This window comes from Erpetoichthys calabaricus, chromosome 12 (genome assembly GCF_900747795.2).
Source record: "Erpetoichthys calabaricus chromosome 12, fErpCal1.3, whole genome shotgun sequence".
NCBI classification, from domain to species: Eukaryota; Metazoa; Chordata; class Cladistia; order Polypteriformes; family Polypteridae; genus Erpetoichthys; species Erpetoichthys calabaricus.
Genome location: NC_041405.2, coordinates 19,659,693 through 19,681,375, shown reverse-complemented (window position 1 = coordinate 19,681,375; position 21,683 = coordinate 19,659,693). Strand labels below are relative to the sequence as shown.

Sequence of the window (21,683 nt, the reverse complement as noted above, 5' to 3'; positions counted from 1 at the left end):
TTTCTATTAATGTATGCATTTACAGTGATGTGAAAAAGTATGTGCACCCTATGGAAATGGTTGACTCTTTCAAAATATTTGAGTTGGCATACAGTAGACTTTCATGCAAACTCTGCTTGCAGATAAATGTGATATACTTGAATAAAAACACATGGAAAAATCGCCTTTTCAATAATTTATTTAACAAAAATGTAAATAGATTGAATGGTGTGCTGGGGAAAAATAAGTCTACCTTTGCCCCCTTTACTGGAAATGAATTCATGGAAATGTTTTGCATAACTTCCCAACAGTCTATGACATTGACTCAGTGAAAATTACATGAAAGGTCCATTTCTGGTTCATCTTCACCTTTATGACAGATGGCCTCACACTCTCCTCAAGCACACTTTGATATGATGAAGAAATCATAGTTAACTCAAAGAATGCAAGCTGCCCGGGTCCTGAGACAGCAAAAGGACCACAAGGGACAGCATTTCCAGTCCCATACTTCACAGTTTGTTTGAGGTTCTTTTCCTGAAATGCTGCCTTCAGTTTGTGCCAAACATGTCTACTGCCACTGTGGCCAAACAGATATGGCTGTGATTCATTTGTCCTGAACACATTATAACAGAAGGCCTGGTATTTGCCTCGATGTATAAAGGCAAACTGGAGTCTTGCTATAAGGTTCTTTTAAGATAGCAAAGGCCTTTTCCTGGAACACCTCACATGCCGATCAAATGTATGCAATCTCTTTTTGATTGTAGATGCATGCACTATTCCAAGAGTTATCTGCAGAGCACAAAGTGACATTTTGGGGTTATTGGAGACTTCTTTTAGTATCAAACAGTCAGCTGTTGGGATGAAATCGCTAAACTGGCCAGTCCTGGAGAAATTAGCAGTTATTTAAAATCTACTACACTTGTAGATGATTTTCCTTACAGTGGAATGATTGATTACAATCAATTTGGTGATTTTATAAAACCCCTTGCCAGACTCATAGGAATCCACATTTATCTTTAAGAGGGCATTAGAGAGCTCTTTTGATCTTGGCATGATGAGACCACACACATCAATAGCAAAGAGAACACTAGACCTCAGATATATATGCGGTTTAAAACAAAGTGTCCACCTTCATACTCCCTAAGGAGTTTCAAATCATTGGCATCTCATCTGAAACACACGATTTTGAAGTGGTGATAAATGTAGGGGTGTACTTTCTTTTTTCATTGTGCTAAATTTGTATTTTTCTTTAATTTAGATTATGAATGAATACACCATGTCAAGTATCACACCTTTATGTGCAGGCACTGTTTGCATGAAGATCTAATGTTTACTTGTTCAAAAATTTTGAAAAAGTCAACAGTTTCCTTGCGCTGTACTTACTTTTTCAAATAACTAAACATTAATTTCGTAGAATTTGCTGGAGACATCAGAACATACAGATTTCTTCTGTTGTTTAAAACAGAAAACTAACTCATTTTTTCTTTTGGGTTATTAGTGTTTACATACATAGTGAATATAAAATATTGAGAAGTGTGTGGGTATATTAGCATACAAGAAGTTTGTCACTTGCAATAATCTGTGCAGAAACCACATATGTAAGCAGTAGAGAAGTGCTACACATGTACTGTAAATGTTTGAAAATGGATATAAATATTCACCTGTTTTAATAAGGTTACTTTTTTAAGATAGTGGGAATATATACAATAATGAAGAAATAAATCAATAAAATATTAAAAACAAAAGCAGGCTATTATTATGTGCATGGTTTTCTTTTACTTTTGGTATGTTGCTTATTTATTTATTCATTCATTCATTCATTCATTCATTCATTCACTGTAGTTATTCCCACTGTCTTCAAAAAGTAACTTCAATAAAATAGTTGAACAAAGTGCATAAAATACCCACATTTCAGAAAATTAGTCAAATAACAACACCAACTATAAAGTGCTCTGGACATTCTCTTACTATAAAGATTGCTTTCAGGTTGGGACATCGTAAATAATACAGAACACTTTTTTTTTAAATCAAAATATCATTGAGGTTGTGAATTTATTTCTTTATTCCATAGAGCCTGTCTGATGTCTTACTCAATAACTAGTTTACTTGTGGGGAAAAAAAAAGGGCTTGGACTAAAAATATTAAAGCATATAATGCCAAGCTGTAATGTGTGCCTTGGTATTAGTGCTGTAATGTAGGATGGAGGTGTCAGGACACAGAAAGACAATTCCTCATGTTCTAAACAAATAAATTAATTTATTAAATCATTCCATCTAGGTTACTGAACAGACCACAAAGCAAAAATGAGGTAAACCCAGTGTCATAAACAGAGTTATCAGGACTTTCTTAATGGGAGTAAATTCAAAAAGATAGAATTCCTCTCACTAGATGAATGATGTGCCAGTGTTCTTTCATCTCAAAATGATGGAGCCATGTCCTTTCTAGACATGAAATACTGGCTGGACCTATAACCCTTAACATTAGAAAGCATCCCTAATCTACAGTATGGTGGTAGCCTATCATCTGGTAAAATAGATCAGACAGTTTACCCTAGAAAAGATGTAGGAAATAGAAACACAACAAAAAAGAATGATAAAATTCCACTTTCTAATTGTTAGTAGGGAAATTATAAAGCATCTCTTACTTTTTTTTGGCTATACAGATTTTTGTTTGGTTAACACTTACTCTTTCTGAAATTGGAATATATTTCAACTTGTCCAACTCTTCCTTTATCTCTGTCAATGCATCACTTAGATCACTCAGTAACCACATTTTCTGTATAGAAAAAGATATTGTCAAATTGTTAAAAAGAACAAAAATGTGATTCTGAAGTATAAAAGGCAAAAACTGCCTTTCTATTAATCTGTGCCTTTACTTCAGTTCCGTTGTGCATGCTGGCAACATCAGAACACATCCATACTTCTTATGTTTTTGAAAAGAGGAAAATAATTAATCTTGCATTTTGGATTGTTACAAATGCATATGCCAAAAGCATTAAACAGATCTTACCAAAACGGCTTTCTGAGTTATTATTGTGTTTATATAAATTAGGAATATTGTATTATTAAACAGTGAATAAGTGGATTAGTACACAAGAAGTTTATAATTTGGAAAAATTAATGCAGCACTCTCATACATAAGCAGTTGAGGACAGTTAAGCATGCAAATGTTTGATACAGGATGAATGGAAGTAAATGTTCACCTGGTTTAATGCAGTCACTTTTAGAATTATTTTGGAATAAATAAATAAAAATACATATATAGAAGCACATACACATATATTCAAATATACTGTACATACAGAACACTACAACAGCTAAAAAACGACCTGAACTTAGTATGTAATACTTAATATAAAATACAAAATTGCCAGATGAGTCATGTAAGCAAAAAAATGGTAAAGCAATTCTATTTTTTCCTACAAAGCTTCTATTTTTTTTTTTTTTTGGTTAAGATGTCTTTAGTAATATAGAACACTTACCCTTTTTGAAATCAGAAAGTCATTCAGCTCTTTGAATTCCTTCTTCATCCTAGTGACTCTGTCTCTTATTATCTTCAATAACACTTTTTCCTGTATGGAAATAAATTTGGTCAGACTTAAAAAAGATAACAATTGTTATTCTTCAGTTTATAAAAACGGTGCAGTGGTAGCGCTGCTGCCTCGCAGTAAGGACATCATGGGTTTGTGTCCTGAGTCCTCCCTTTTGTAGAGTGCTTTGAGTAGTGAGAAAAGCACCATATGAATGTAAAGAATTTTTACTATTAAGAAAAAACAAGCCTTCTTCCTAAGTGTTATGTTTAAGCCAGGGTCACCTTCCTGGTTTAGTTTAAATTCCTTTTTTATGTCCTTTTTAATCATTTTTGGTCCTTTGGTTACTATCTTTTATGTTAATATTCATGTTTATTGCTTAATTATGTATCAGTTTTGTTTATTGATTGTTTGGTTTGTATGTGCTAAAATGTGTTCTGCCATGTCTGTTGTATTTTGTGAGTAGTTCCCAAAGGTGGGACCACCTGTCAGTCTCCATTGAGTGAATGCTCTTAGCTCTATTAAGGCTCATGGAAATTACAATCACTCTGCTATATGTTGTATGTACTAGGTGGCTGGTGAGTGTTTCCTTTTTTTCTATTTTTAATTCTTTGTATTTACTTGCTGTTTTCACTTATTTTGCTTTGGTTTTGGGATTCTGATTTCTGGTTAGCGTTTATGGACTTGTTTGCAATGAATTGCTTTGTTGACAACTCTTTTTGTAAAACAAATCTCCTATCATAAAGATTCGTTTTCCCATTCATTCACACGTTCAAGGTTTATGATCATCCTCCCTTTGGTAGAGTGTGGACTGTATATTTTGTGAACTTGACTTATTTTTGAACTTTTGAAGCTAAGCACATTTTGGCACTATTATGTTTCAGCCAGGGTTCCTCCACAGATTAGAGTTTAAATTACATTTTTATGTTTAATTTTTTTGATTGTTTATATTTACATTGTTAATTATTTTGTTTCTTTATGTTTACACATCTCTTACTGTATTCCTTGTGTTTTCCGGGTGGTCAAGAGGTGGGACCACCTGCATATCATTGCAAGGGACTGTCCTCAGACCTATAAAGGCATGGGCTACCCACAGTCCCTTGCAGTTCATTTGAATGTACTTCAAAGAGAGAGATGGCAAGTGCTGTAATTATTTCTATTCTTATACTTTGTGCTTTGCTGGACTTTTGACCTTGTTTGCCTTGTTTTTGACTTTGCTTCATATAGCTTAGGGCTGTTGAATTGCCCTATTGCTAAGGCAACTTTTTTGCTTTTTGTGGTCCAGACATCTGCACACTTTGTGAAATGAATATTTCTATTTTATAAAGATTCTGTGTCTGCCCATATTTCTACCTGTGGTTTGATAGTAATGTCCCCCTCTACTGCTTGGGAATTCTCAAGTATCACAACAGGCACAGGATAGGCCTCACACCTCCTTTGCCATTTTGGGTAAGTGAATCACAACACTTTGCATTAGTTCAGTACTGTAACCTGGAGACATCAGGAAAAAGGAACAAATATCATAATGCCACAAGGAAAAATTGAATAAATATTTGCTTCCTACTTAAAAAGATTATAATCCAAAAACAAGGTCAAGCCAGTATCATAAATTGAATCATCAGTGCACTCTTACGTCAAAAAGGTCCCAAATTGTGCACTGAGTAATATTGTGTTTATATATTTATGAACATATCATAATATTAAATAGTGTACGTTAGTATATAGGAGGGAAACACACCACATGGCCAAATCTATCATCTGGGTGACTCAGGTGTTTAGCCACGGAGCCCTGCTTGCAAATTGGCCTTAACATATACGAAAAAAAAATGTCAAGGAATAGGAAAAGTCCAAGTTTTCATTGACAGGCATTTACAGCAATTTGCAACTGAGCACCAATGCTTCCCCTATTAGACTGTCACTCGTATAAACCCATCCAATAAAACATAAATAAAGGGCAGTTAAAAGAAAAATACGAGTGGGTAGGACACAATCAGAGTAAATGTCTAATAGATCACTTTTATGAAATTGTGTAAAAGAGAAGAATAATACAAATAATTATTCTAAGCAAGACCCCAATAGTAAAATGAAGGAAATTATTAAAAAGAGATGTAAAAGATGCTGTTTTGCCTAAAACTATACCTGACATTTGCATCTTTAAAAAAATGAAGATCTGAACAAGCTGAGACTATTGAAACTAACCTTATTACTTTTTCATATATGAAGTATACAGAAAGTATAGTAATCATGAAAAAATTCAACCTTCAGATTTTTGATGAATCTTGACATTTCAGCCCTCCCTGAGTCTGAAAATATAGTTTTTTGGAATTATGTCCGTGTGTGTGTGTGCCTGTGAGTAAACACGACAACTCAAAAATGCAACGAGACAGATGGATGAAATTTATCTGTATTAACTTTTGGGCCAAATCCATTAAACCAGAAGTGATACTTTACCTGAACACATATTCGATTTTTTTTTATTCATGCAGCTGCAGAGTCCAATTTATTCAACTGTACTTTTATAATAATTGCTCAATATACAGTGCATCTGGAAAGTATTCACAGCGCATCACTTTTTCCACATTTTGTTATGTTACAGCCTTATTCCAAAATGGATTAAATTCATCTTTTCCCTCAGAATTCTACACACAACACCCCATAATGACAATGTGAAAAAAGTTTACTTGAGGTTTTTGTAAATTTATTAAAAATAAAAAAATTTAGAAAGCACATGTACATAAGTATTCACAGCCTTTGCCATGAAGCTCAAAATTGAGCTCAGGTGCATCCTGTTTCCCCTGATCATCCTTGAGATGTTTCTGCAGCTTCATTGGAGTCCACCTGTGGTAAATTCAGTTGACTGGACATGATTTGGAAAGGCACACACCTGTCTATATAAGGTCCCACAGTTGACAGTTCATGTCAGAGCACAAACCAAGCATGAAGTCAAAGGAATTGTCTGTAGACCTCCGAGACAGGATTGTCTCGAGGCACAAATCTGGGGAAGGTTACAGAAAAATTTCTGCTGCTTTGAAGGTCCCAATGAGCACAGTGGCCTCCATCATCCGTAAGTGGAAGAAGTTTGAAACCACCAGGACTCTTCCTAGAGCTGGCCGGCCATCTAAACTGAGCGATCGGGGGAGAAGGGCCTTAGTCAGGGAGGTGACCAAGAACCCGAGGGTCACTCTGTCAGAGCTCCAGAGGTCCTCTGTGGAGAGAGGAGAAACTTCCAGAAGGACAACCATCTCTGCAGCAATCCACCAATCAGGCCTGTATGGTAGAGTGGCCAGACGGAAGCCACTCCTTAGTAAAAGGCACATGGCAGCCTGCCTGGAGTTTGCCAAAAGGCACCTGAAGGACTCTCAGACCATGAGAATAGAAAATTCTCTGGTCTGATGAGACAAAGATTGAACTCTTTGGTGTGAATGCCAGGCGTCACGTTTGGAGGAAACCTGGCACCATCCCTGCAGTGAAGCATGGTGGTGGCAGCATCATGCTGTGGGGATGTTTTTCAGTGGCATGAACTGGGAGACTAGTCAGGATAAAGGGAAAGATGACTGCAGCAATGTACAGAGACATCCTGGATGAAAACCTGCTCCAGAGCGCTCTTGACATCAGACTGGGGCGACGGTTCATCTTTCAGCAGGACAACAACCCTAAGCACACAGCCAGGATATCAAAGGAGTGGCTTCAGGATAACTCTGTGAATGTCCTTTAGTGGCCCAGCCAGAGCCCAGACTTGAATCCGATTGAACATCTCTGGAGAGATCTTAAAATGGCTGTGCACCGACGCTTCCCATCCAACCTGATGGAGCTTGAGAGGTGCTGCAAAGAGGAATGGGCAAAACTGGCCAAGGATAGGTGTGCCAAGCTTGTGGCATCATATTCAAAAAGACTTGAGGCTGTAATTGCTGCCAAAGGTGCATCAACAAAGTATTGAGCAAAGGCTGTGAATACTTATGGGCATGGGATTTCTCAGTTTTTTTATTTTTAATAAATCTGCAAAAACCTCAAGTAAACTTTTTTTTCACATTGTCATTATGGGGTGTTGTGTGTAGAATTCTGAGAAAAAAAAGGAATTTAATCCATTTTGGAATAAGGCTGTAACATAACAAAATGTGGAAAAAGTGATGCGCTGTGAATACTTTCCGGATGCACTGTATTATTAATTTAATTTGATTTGTTGTTGATGGTTCTTTAATGTACATAATATAAAAATATAATCATTGTCCTGTGGTGTAGTCTTCAAACATTCATCCCCATATCTGAGTATATGAGAAAATCTAGGGGAGACCACTCCCGATTTTATTTAATCAGAATATGGCTAATGTTGCTAATGTTGCTGCTTCTAGCTGCTTTGGTAGTGCTGTGATGTCCATTAACACCAACACAGAACAACAATGTGGGAGACAACGATATGCCATACAACACCAAACTTAAACAAAGGAATTGTTCCATACAGTCTTTTGTTTTATTTGGCGCAAATATGCAAACATAAAATTCACAAATACATATCACCTTTTTCCCCACAAAATGGCATAATACTTTTAAAAAGATTTTTAAGAGTTTTTTAATTGCAATATCAAAAGAAAGGTGATTTCCTGTAGATGTGATGCTGCACTGATAAATTCATTTGTTGCATTCATTGTAAAGTACAAATGAACAAAAAAGGAAGTGAATTTGACCCAATATAAAGTTTTTTTTTCTACTTCAATCTCTTTTCCTGATTTATTATTGACATACTGTAAGTAATATTCATAGTGAGTATGTACATGTCCTTAATGGGGGTAGTGGCAGACCCGTAGAGAATCTAATTTGGCCTTGACAGGCTGACATTAAATAGGAGTCAAAAACAAAGTACAGTTTAAAATTGCGCACTGTTGAGCCAAGTCCTGATGAAGAGGTGGTTAAAAAATATGGGACAGATTTTAATAAATATAATAAGAAATAAGAAAAAAAAACATGCAGACAGACAAGATGCAAATTGCTCAAAGTTTGTTTTACTTGGGACAAAGTTGCATTTAAAGAGCTAGGCTATAGCTGAGGCAGTGGTTGAGGTAATATTTGCATCCAATGGGACTTATGTTTTATCTGTGGAAAGAGTGCTCACTGAAGAGGCAAATGTCATATGAACATATAAATAGGATAAATTAGAAATGATGTTCCCAATACACAACTATGGAAAACCTGATAGGTCAAACATAAGAATTTGTGGATCTGAATTCTGCTGAAGAGCCTCACTTGATGCATTATATTAGTCAGTGTCTTTCAGGTGACCCACCCCAAGTAGTTTTAACAGTAGACGGAAAACATGTTCCATTTTTAGTTTGCACAGGTGCCACAAAATCCACCATTTAAGCCTCTAAATTTAAAAATGTTCCACTGTCACTGTAAACATTTCATAATAATAGGGGTTGAAGCCAGTGCAACCTCGGCTCAAGTTACTTCAGACCTTCATGTCCAATGGGGACTCTTACAACATCTCTCAATCTTCTAGGAAGAGACCTGCTTTGTAAATGGGGTGTAATCTAAAATATATCCCTAATGGCATCTAATTAGAAGTCCCATAGAATTACCTTAGTGTGGTTCAAGAAATGTTAGATTAGAAATGGCTTGACAATATTTGGCTCTTCAGTGACACCTAAAATGCAAATTACTGAGAGGACATTAAATGTTTTTCTTTTGTCCATCTCTATTTACTTCACTCCCTCCAAGCCCAAGTTCCTGTACATTTGTGGGCACAAGACAGAAATGAAGTTGGTTGTATACCATTTGTGGACCTTTCTTAAAGCAGGATATTACTGTATAATTCCATACACAAGTCCTTGTAATACTCCTATCTTACCTATTGAGAAAGTAAAGATAGGCACATGGAGATTTCTACAAGATTTACAAGGAATTAAGGCTTGTGTTATTCCACGATTCACAGTAGTTCTGAATTCTTTCAATATTTTAGTATCTGACTGAATACTGCCAGAGATAATTACACATTCACAAATTTATGCAGTGCATTCTTTTCAGTTCCGCTCCATCCTGATAGCTATTATTCATTTGCTTTTACATTTGTGGGCATCCAATACACTTGGACTGCACTTTCTCAAGGATATTGTAGAAATTTACAGTGTTTTCACAAAGCCTTAATTGTGACTTTGATTGAGTGGAATTTATAGATTCATCATTAATACCATATATTGATGACTTTTACATTTTTCTCCTTCTCTTAATCTCAATAAGTGTTACATTTATCTTGGAAAAACAAGCCAAAAGCATTAAATTTTTTACAACAAGAAAAAATGTTATTATGTATAACAGAAATATGTAATACCAAAACATCAACATAAATACAGTAGGAAAAGCTATGTCTAGTATCCACTGCTGTACTGATGTAGATTTAGTACATGCCCTCCATGTGCTACGTTTTGAATTCAGTCACCAATGCACAGCCCGATGTTGCAATCGGAACAGTAGAAGCATGTTTCTTTGCACACTTTTCTTATAATATTTTTTCTGTTACTTATGAATGAGACGGTAGAATGTCAGTGTCTGATCTGCATGCTTGACGTGCCCATAATATTATTGAGGGCTACAAAAGCACAAGGATTAATGACTTCCAAATTTTCCCTGACACAAACATTGACAGTTGCTGCACAGTGAGCAGTGCTTAGGGGCTAACATCTTCCTTGTCTTTCCATGTGATTACATTCTAAATGTTCAGGGAGCAGGAATATCATGAAATTAATGTATTCTGTGTGGTGATTGCTGCCTGTACCTCTTCTTAGTGCAACAGGAAGTCAGATTAAGAAGCACGAAGCGATTAACATGGCTTGGGGAACACTCAACACAAAGCATTTAATGTGCTACATAACTTATGACGGGGTTTGAGAAAATCTAGTAAATTAAATATTCATTTTAAGATGAAGCTTAGTTTACGATGTTATACTTTAATGACAAATTACGAGAATAAAGTCAGTATGTCGACTTTAATCTTGACATAAACAGCGAGAATAAAGTAGAAATGTTGAGAATAAAGTCAGCATGTCGACTTTATTCTCGTCACAAGTGTCGAGATTAAAGTAAAAATGTTGAGAATAAATTCAACATGTCGTCACACTGTTACACAGTACCCAGGTACATTACACAGTATTGAAAAAAAAAAACAGGTACAACTTGGCTGGCAGTATTATTCAGTATTATAGAAACAGTATTCACACATTTGAACATAATGGTCCACATCCAAGCTTTTTAAAACCAAAGTATCTACAGGCAACAGACATGGCTTCTTTTTTCGGCAAAAGTTCTTCTGTGTCACCATGTTCAACTTTATCGTCTGCTACAGCTTCAGTTTCAGAATGTTCTCTGTCCATTTTCACCGTTCAATACCTCCACTAACGCATGTACTCCATTGCATTCATATTTAGTGGTGCAGTAGTGAAAAAGGTCCCCCCTTAAACAGTTTCCCGCTGTGCCACATTCCGAACGTTGTTTAGGCTATTTAAACCGGTGTTGCGGTATAAGAAAAATCCATATCATAACAAAAATAAAAAATGTTTTTTGGTATGAACCGGTATACCGCCTAGCACTACATGCCATTGTGTTCTTTGGTTGAAGGCTCCACCCTATGTAGAAATATGTATGCGTTGCTGCACAGGGCCAGAGCACGTAGAAAAAATCATGTTTTTTTGCAGTACAATGTTATTTCCCCCACAAGATGGCAGCAGAATACTGTCCCAAGTGTTACTAGGGCTATATTAAATAAATATAATGCATTTTTCTTTGAGAAATTCTCATACTTAGTGTCGATTATAATAAGTACCTATGACATATTCCTAATAGTTGTCAACTTTAATTTTCATATCGACATATTCAGTATGATCTGAAAGCAAAAGAACTCATGAATCTCCTGCACACCTTTGATCAGAGCCAGCATATTAGTCAGCCAACACACAAAGGGGGGCACACGCTGGATTTACGGTTATTAGACCATTTTCTCTTACTATTTAATGTAGAAATACTGATAGATTAAATGAATGAGAAGCATATTGATAAAAAGCGCTTCTCTGATTCATCTGCAGCTTCAAAGTTTACTAACATTGTAAGTTACCAGTCCATTTGTAGTGTTTATTACGATAGTGAAAATAATGTAAATGGTAAGATGGAAACTTTTAATACTAAAGTGAGAGCTGCCGCTGAAACAGTCGCTCCTGAAAAGACAGTTAAAAAATCCTCCAGCACTGGTACACCATTGGAAGACCCAAAGAGTGTCTGATTTAAAGAAAACATGCCAGAGAGCTGAGCGTAAATGGAGAAAAACTAAACCGATTGCCCACTATGAGACACTGAAGGTTAAAATAACAGAATACAACATCATAGTCCATCTTGAGAGGTGGTGCTATTTCTCTAAAATTATAAATAACAATACTAATAATCCCTTATTCTCTAAAATTGATTGTCTGCTAAACCCAAGTCACTCAATGGAATGCCTCCAAAAAACGTCCAGTGAAACTTGTGAGGCTTTTGCTATATTTTTTAATCACAAAATGAATGATTTTAGAAATAATATAGTACATCCCCCCAAAACTGATCTTATTAAATCCCGGTATTCCATTTTAAGCTAATTTAATTATTTTACCAGGATGGATTTACCCAATCTATATAGAATAATTTCTCGACTGAAACCCTCCACCTGCGTACTTGACCCAATACCAACAAGCTTTTTCAAAAAAATATCTGATGTGCTAAATGATAGTGTGCTTTACATAGTAAACTTATCATTAAATATGGGGGTCTTCCCAGACTGTCTTAAGACTGCTGTTGTTAAACCCCTGCTCAAGAAAAATAATCTCAACTCCCCTGTTTTTGACAATTTTAGACCTATTTCTATCCTGTCTTTATTAAGAAAAGTCCTGGAAAAGGCAGTCATTATGCAGCTAAATGACCACCTGAATAAACATGCTATTCTTGATAAGTTTCGGTCAGGTTTAAGAACAAATCACAGTACAGAAACTGCATTAACTAAAGTTGTAAATGACTTGCAAGTTAATGCAGACAGAAGCCTTTTATCTGTTCTCATCCTTCTAGATCTGAGTGCAGCATTTGATACCATTGATCACAATATTCTTAGAAATTGCCTTAGTCAGTGGGTAGACCTCTCAGTCAATGTCTTCAATTGGTTTGAGTCTTACTTGGCAGGTAGAAAATTCTTTGTTAGTTGTGGTAATTATACTTCAAAGACACATGATATTCTATAACGTGTTCCACAAGGCTTTATCCCGGGTCAGCTGCTCTTTTCGATCTCCATGCTTCTATTAGGTCAGATTATCTCAAGGCATAACGTGAGCTACCACAACTATGCTGATGACACACAACTGTATTTATCAATAGCACCTGATGACCCCGACTCTCTTGATTCCCTGACACAATATCTTAACTTGTGTTTCTGACTGGATGAGTAATAATTTTCTCAAACTAAACAAGGAGAAAACAGAAATCTTTGTGATTGAAAAAAATGGATATACAGTAATCCCTCCTCCAAAGGTGAAAATCCGCGAAGTAGAAACCATATGTTTATATGGTTATATTTATATTGTCATGCTTGGGTCACAGATTTGCACAGAAACACAGGAAATTGTAGAGAGACAGGAACTTTATTCAAACACTGCAAACAAACATTTGTCTCTTTTTCAAAAGTTTAAACTGTGCTCCATGACAAGACAGAGATGACAGTTCCGTCTCACAATTAAAAGAATGCAAACATATCTTCCTCTTCAAAGGAGTGCAGGTCAGGAGCAGATAATGTCAGAGAGAGAGAGAAAAGCAAACAAATCAATAGGGCTGTTTGGCTTTTAAGTATGCGAAGCACCGCGGCACAAAGCTGTTGAAGGCGGCAGCTCACACCCCCTCCGTCAGGAGCAGAGAAAGAGAGAGAGAGAGAGAGAGACAGATAAAAACAAACAATCAAAAATCAATACGTGCCCTTCGTGCTTTTAAGTATGCGAAGCACCGTGCAGCATGTCGCTTCACGAAGCAGCTGCACAGAAGGGAGCAACGTGAAGATAATCTTTCAGCATTTTTAGACGAGCGTCCGTATCGTCTAGGTGTGCGAACAGCCCCCCTGCTCAATCCCCCTACGTCAGGGTCAGAGAATGTCAGCGCAAGAGAGAGAGAGAGAAAAGTAAGTTGGGTAGCTTCTCAGCCATCTGCCAATAGCGTCCCTTGTATGAAATCAACTGGGCAAACCAGCTGAGGAAGCATGTTCAAGAAATTAAAAGACCCATTGTCCGCAGAAATCCGCGAACCAGCAAAAAATCCGCGATATATATTTAAACTAGCAAAATACCCGCGCTTCGCAGCGGAGAAGTAGTGTGTTAAAGAGGTTATGAAAAACTAAAGGAAACATTTTAAAAATAACGTAACATGATTGTCAATGTAATTGTGTTGTCATTGTTATGAGTGTTGCTGTCATATATATATATACACACACACATACACATATATATATAATATATATATACACATATATATATATATATAATATATATACACATATATATATATAAAATATATATATATATATATAATATATATATACACACACATATATATATATATATAATATATATATATACACATATATATATATATATATATAATATATATATATATATATACACATATATATATAATATATATATATATATATATATACACACACATATATATATAATATATATATACACACATATATATATACACACATATATATATAATATATATATATACACATATATATTTGTATATATATATTATATATATATATATATATATGTGTGTATATATATATTATATATATATATATGTGTGTATATATATTATATATATGTGTGTATATATATATTATATATATATGTGTGTATATATATATTATATATATATGTGTATATATATATTATATATATGTGTATAGCAAAATACCCGCGCTTCGCAGCGGAGAAGTAGTGTGTTAAAGAGGTTATGAAAAAAAAAGGAAACATTTTAAAAATAACGTAACATGATTGTCAATGTAATTGTGTTGTCATTGTTATAACTGTTGCTGTCTTTTATATATATATATATATATATATATATATATATATATATATATATATATATATATTATATATATAATATACACACACACACATAAACATTTATATACATATACATATATATACATATCTACATATACACATCTACATATATATACACACATACATAAACACACACATAAGACTTACTGACTGAAACGGGCTTTCATTGACAATCATGTTACGTTATTTTTAAAATGTTTCCTTTTTTTTTCATAACCTCTTTAACACACTACTTCTCCGCTGCGAAGCGCGGGTATTTTGCTAGTATATACATATACACACATACATGCAGTTTTAATAACACAGAAATCAATATAAACATTAACATCATTATCATATGAGAATATGAAGTAATATATAAGAAGCACATTTCATATAAATATAAATTATTAAACAGTAAAATCTTCTTCTGTAATTTGCTACCGTGGCAATTTGTGTGTCTGTCCAGGATTTTAAATGACCTGTAGCTCGCAAACCGTTTCACGTATACACTTGAAATGTGGTACACATATAGTACGTCACGTCTACTATCCGCTTTATGGGTGATGATTGTTTTACTCTTTTTATCTTTATTTTATTTTATTGTAGAATCAACTCGTATCTGCGCACAGCAGGGCAGCCGTGGGCGGATGCGTATGGTGTATTCACTCCATGTTATCGTGCATTGCGCTGTCAGTGGTATTTTGATAAAAGAATTTGAACAACATATAAGAAGCGTATAAATTATTAAACAGTAAAACATTAACATTTAAGAAGTAAAGTTACATTAAGTACTACTGCAGTGCCTTTGGGTATACCTCATTTGTTGTTTGCCCATTACATGCTTAAATGTATAAATTTTTTGGTGCACCTACCCGAGAACACGCGACATATAACCGAGCGTGGGAGAAGCATGGATTTTTAACACGCGTTGAGTTGATGTGCTGGTCTCCCTCGTGGAATAACTGGTAATGTTTGACTAAAATCTACAGCGAGTAAAACGACATTACCTCCTATTTTTTTTTTTTTACGATCTCTGAGATCTTGCTTTTTTCGGTTCAAGGCTTCATAAGCTCTTTTATTTGCCATGGTGTACTTAATAAGTACTCATCTTTGAATGTTGCAAGACTTTCGCCTTGTATGTAGATCGGGGTAATTACATTCATTGCATTCCTAGTCTGAATCACAATGTGATTGTATGGGTGGTTACCTGGCACTGTAGGGTTGCCACCCGTCCTTTAAAATACGGAATGGTGCCGCGTTTGAGAATGAAATTGCGCGTCCCGTTTTGAATCAATACTGGACGGGATTTATCCCGTATTTTTTTTATCATTTTTTTTTTAAAGCAGCGTCTCATGCAAATCATCCCACACGCATTTTATGAAGATGCCTCCTTTCCTACTTTTGATTGGGTAATACTTGATGTCATCGTTACTTTGATTGGTCTTTTTAATTGTCCAGTGAGGAGGGCGTGTCTTTTAAGTAGAGTCTGCAAAGTGTTGGCACTGAGATGTGGCGTCAGCGCCATAGTTGAAGCCCCTAACGTTGCGGTCAGCAAGTCGGCTAACATCCGCCATGTGCCGTCTTTCAGTTGCGAGAAGCCGATCATAGAATGGTTGAAACTGTTGCCACTAACGTTGCGCCACGGCGTGTGGTTCGTTTATACCTCGTGTCTTCTCATTAAAGTTTTATCTCGCGAATATGTTATTGCAATCCGCAGCGGGAGCGTTTCTATAAACTTAATTTAAACTTACGTTTTACACCGTGCTTTGTTTTCCTTATAAACATGCTTGTATGCTTAAGTCGCTCCGTTCTCAATTGTTTAATTAATTTTTTGCTGTTCGCTGTTTGCGGCTCTTCCTCCATTTCCCCCTACTTCGTTCTTTTATCTCGCGAATATGTTATTGCAATCCTTAACGGGAGCGTTTCAATAAACTGATTGAAAATAGTTTTGCATTTACCTTTTTAGTAAAAGGCGAGCTTTTAAGCCTGAGAAATCACCCCGTAAATGCACACGTTTAATTGCACATGTGTTAATATGTATGGTTACACAGTATTAAAAGACAGTGAACATCGTCATTTACCTTTGTTCCCGCGTTTGATAAAAGGCGAGCTTTTAAGCCTGAGAAATCACCCCGTAAATGCACACGTTTAATTGCACATGTGTTAATATGTATGCTTACACAGTATTAAAAGACAGTCAAAAATTAACGTCATTTACCTTCGTTCCCGCATGTGACTCGTGCTGTAAATCTGTTCCTTGTTTTTAGTTCACGTGATTACGTAGGAGGCGTGATGACGCGATACGTGACTCCGCCTCCTCCATTACAGTGTATGGACAAAAAATATGTTCCAGTTATGACCATTACGCTTTGAATTTCGAAATGAAACCTGCCTAACTTTTGTAAGTAAGCTGTAAGGAATGAGCCTGCCAAATTTCAGCCTTCCACCTACACGGGAAGTTGGAGAATTAGTGATGAGTGAGTCAGTGAGTCAGTCAGTCAGTCAGTGAGGGCTTTGCCTTTTATTATTATAGATATGCTTACATATAAAATCCACGATAGAGTGAAGCCGCGAAAGGCAAAGCGCGATATAGTGAGGGATTACTGTAGTAAGGGTATTAGAAATAAACTTGATCCTTTAGGTTTAAAATTCAAGGCAGAGATAAAGAATTTAGGGGTAATTATGAACTCTGACCTAAATTTTAAATCATTGGGACAGCATTTTCTCACCTAAGAAATATAGCAAAAGTTAGACCTCTTATAACTTTGCAAGATGCTGAAAAATTAGTTCACACGTTTGCTTTTAGTCGACTAAATTAATGTAACAAACTCCTCTCAGGACCACCCAAAAAAGACATCAGTTGATTGCAACGAGTGCAGAATGCAGCTGCCAGAATCTTAACTACGAAAAGAAAATCTGAGCACATCTCTCCAGTTTTGATGTCACTACACTGGTTACCTGTGCCTTTCAGAATTGACTTTAATATACTGCTTATGGTTTCCAAAGTCTTAAATAATCTAGCTCCGTCCTATATTTCGAAATACCTTTCACCTTACACTCCAAATCGCAACCTTAGATCTTCAAATGAGTGTCTGCTTATCCAAGAGTTAAACTTAAAAGAAGTGGTGAGGCAGCTTTCTGCTGTTATGCACCTAAAATCTGGAATAGCTTACCAATAGAAATTTGCCAGGATAATACAGTGGAGCACTTTCTTATAGCTTCATTTTAGTGTAACCCTGATATTCTGTACATTCATTGAATTATCATTTTTTCATGGCTGCACAATTCATACTAACCTCAACTTTCTCTGCTGTTCTTTTTCCGGTTTTCTGTGGTGGTGATCTGGACCACCACCACCTGATCAAAGCACCGTGCAGTCCCTACATTGATGGATTGAAGGCCAGAGGTCCACATGACTATCATCGTTTAATTCTTCCTTGTGAAGCCTGAAAACCAAGAGGACTGATTGAGATCATTTAGTACGGTAGAATGCCCAATAGGGACTAGACAGTCTCGTGGCCTAAGAACCCCTGCAAATTTTGTTTTTTTCCAGCCCTCTGGAGTTTTTTTTTTTGTTGTTTGTTTTTTCTGTCCTCCCGGCCATCAGACCTTACTTTATTCTTTATTATTTAGTATTGCCTAATCATATTTTTATATTTTAATTTTTTATAAACTTTTCTTTCTTCATCTTGTGAAGCATTTGAGCTAAACACTTGTATGAAAATAAGCTATATAAATAAATGTTGTTAATTGGGTCTATTTCATTCAAACAAATGACAATTTTTACAAACTATTCTGACCCCAACAGATGCTTGGTTGTAATTCCAAGGAGGTTAAAGCATGTGAAGATGTTTAAAATTACTTCACGCTTTAGCTGAAAAAGGCCATAAAGCTTTTTTTTTATCTAAACTACAGTTTTGCCAAACAAAAGTGAGACATCTGGGTCCTAACCAGTGTGGCAACACATGAGCCATTACCCAGAAGTGTATCACTGTTGCTCAAAACATATCTCAGCAAATAATTCAAACAAACGTGTAACTTCCTGTGAATGTGTGGTCACTGCAGACAATGGATTAAAGAATTTACATTAATAGCACAACCACTGTCTGACATTTTTAAACCTTTCACCACTGATCACATACAGTGACTTGGTTAGGCACTGAAAAGCTTTCTTCAAAACAAACATCTACTGTCTCTACCCCTTCTTCTAAATTTTTAAAAGGAATTGTTTTTGTTCATTCATGAGACACAGGGGTTTTTACCAATTATATTTGCTCAACAACAATAATTCCAAGAAATATACAATTGCTTATTATTATAAGTCTCTAAATTCAGTGGCTACAGCTCTTCAAGCATGTCTTGATGCTGTAACAATAGCAGCCCATCTGGTTTTAGAGGCCTCACAGAATTTAATGCTAGGGCATAATGTCACACTCCTAGTTCCACATGCCGTTGCTACTATTTTCACTAAAGCAGCTACTCAGCACTTAACAACTTCTAGACTAAACAAACATGAGCTGGCAATTACAGGACCTGCTAATTTTAAAATCTAACAATGTCCTCTGTTAAATCTTGCTCCTCTTTTACCCTCACTGCTTCACAGAAAATTGGATGAGGACTGCCACTATTGTGAGTAAGTGATTTGTCATATTGCTATTCCTCCTGCAGCCCTAACTGTACTAGCAGAATTTCAAAAGATATCTGGACTTGAAATTAACTTGAACAAAAGTATGCCTTTTCCAGTGAATTCTCTAACAAATAACATTAGATTGGACACCTTCTGTTCATTGCAGATCAGATTAAATACTTAGGGGTGAACATCACATGTAAATGTAAATCTCTTTTTCAACAAGATTTTGCTGTTGGCATGGACAAAATTAAACAAGACTTGCATAGATGGTCTACCCTCTGTCTTACTTTAGCAAGGAGAATTAACACTATCAAGATGAATATCCTCTTTAAGCTTTTGTTTCTATTTCAAAACATCCCCATATACATTAACAAATAATTTTTTAAGAATTATTGCAGAAAAGGTAAAAGTTTTGGATATGTTGAAGGAAGGGAACAGCTACACCGCTGCAGGACACCATTACGTCATCAATGAGTCCACGATTCTTTTTATTTAAAAAGGAGGAAAAGCATATAAGATCTACGGCCGCAGTGTCCTTTAACCAGGGCGCAAAACGAGTTGCAAGTGGACGTGATAAGGCAGTAGTCTGGATGGAATCTGCTTTAGGAATCTTTGCAACAAGGTCGATGACGTCATGACCGCCTACAAGCTGCTACGTGTACTTCGCTATACAGTAAGTGTAAACTTATCTACTGATTTCATATTGCTTGGCGGTTGTCCCTGTTATTAATAAAGTAAAGGGTGGGTTGTAAACAATACAGGGAGGGTTTAAAAACATCCAAATACACGTTAAATAATTAAATAAATATGGTATCCCTACTTTACGGAAATTCAGTTATTGCGGTCGGCCATGGAACCTATCTCCCGCGATAAGTGAGGGATTACTGTAATTATGTATTGATGGGTGACCACTTCCTGAACGACACAGTTTTCAGTACTTGTAGTCACAGTTGAGAAACACTTTTTTAATGTCTTTTAAGCACAGGGGAAACAATGAACATGTGAAACATCCGTAATGTAATAAGCCACCAAGAAAAGTAACATTGCAACAATGCTATCTGGTTTGGGCTGCTTTTGCAGTGTTACCGCTTGTGCATATTAAATCTTGAAATCCTTTGAGTAACTAATTAACTAACTAACACCCACACACACACACACAGCTTGTGTAGAAGGTCAGCTGCTGAGAGAGCGTCTCAACTGTTGTAAGGCCTGCATCGGTGAAGCAGGTGAGACGCTAATGAAACAGAGGCACAGGGCTTATTGGTTTTTAAAGATTGCTTCCTTCATTGTGTTTTGAGAGGGAAACATACAATTGTCCGTGACTGACAATTGGAGGACCGCTGTCGCACGCTCATTCAGCGATTCATATCCGCGACAAACATGCCTCTTCTTACATGGTCCTGCCACGTCCACCCTCGTTCTCAAAGCATACACACCGCCTGGTCATGTGCCCGCTCGCAAGAGCAACTCACAGAGACCCGCCCACCAACTCTTAAGACCATGGCGTGTAAAACAGTTTGCGATGGTGGTGCGTGCGTCACATCTTTTTGAAAGTATGGCCCTGTGCCTTATTAATTGTCATTGAAAAGGCAAATAAAACAGGAAATTGTCTTCGTGTAAAAGTAAAAGGCAAATTATCTGTGACAAACAAACTGTTTTACACGCTGCATACCAATCCGCGGCGTAGTATACGCCGCATAATCACGCCGTTTTTGTAATGTTTTTTAAGCTGAGGGAAAAAAATGAACATTTGCAAAATCCGTAACACTGCTTTCAGTAAGTACAATGCACATGCGTTTAATTTGTCACTAATTAACTAACTAACAGCCACCCACCCACCCAGCTTGTGTGAAAAAAATGCGCTCATTCTTTCATCATTTTGTTGCAGCCTATCAAAGACTTGCTGATCATGTTTTCTAGACTCAATATACATGTTGCAGGGCCTGCATCGGTGAAGCAGGTGAGACGCTAATGAAAAAGAGACACAGGGCTTATTGGTTTTTAAAGACTGCTTCCTTCATTGTGTTTTAACCTCAGTTTTAAAGGATTGTTTTAAGGATCCCATGGGATACCCCTCGCAAAATGTTTTACACGCTGCATACAGCCATTCACATCCGTGAGAAACATGCCTCTATGAACAGTCAACGTGGCTCAGAGATGCATGTGGCCTCTAGCCCAGACGAACATAAATGACGCCGTTTTTTCCCAGTCGTCGCGTCCGAGTTGGTGGGCGTGGCTCTGCGAGTTGTCGTCGTATCCAATGGTCTTAGAGTTGGTGGGTGTGGCTCCTTCCTGCGTGCGCCATGGGTGGCTTACTTGTCGGCAGCTTAGTGAATCCACGCCCCTTCTGGCGTGCTTTCCATGGGTGGCTACTTGTCTTCCGGCTTAGTGAATTATATATATAGATAATGTCTTTGCATCCTATGAACAATTACACTTT

The 21,683-nt window shown here is 36.4% G+C and overlaps 1 protein-coding gene across 1 annotated transcript in view; it reads right to left on the bottom strand.

The window, feature by feature from the left end:
- LOC114644562 (uncharacterized) overlaps positions 1–21,683 on the bottom strand; it is a 337,895-nt gene that overhangs the window by 243,641 nt on the left and 72,571 nt on the right. Inside the window, exons 7-8 of the mRNA XM_051934772.1 lie at positions 3,461–3,550; positions 2,665–2,754 (exon numbers count right to left, since the gene is read on the bottom strand). Of these exons, the coding sequence (XP_051790732.1) occupies positions 2,665–2,754; positions 3,461–3,550 (180 nt within the window). The remainder of the gene's footprint in view (positions 1–2,664; positions 2,755–3,460; positions 3,551–21,683) is intronic.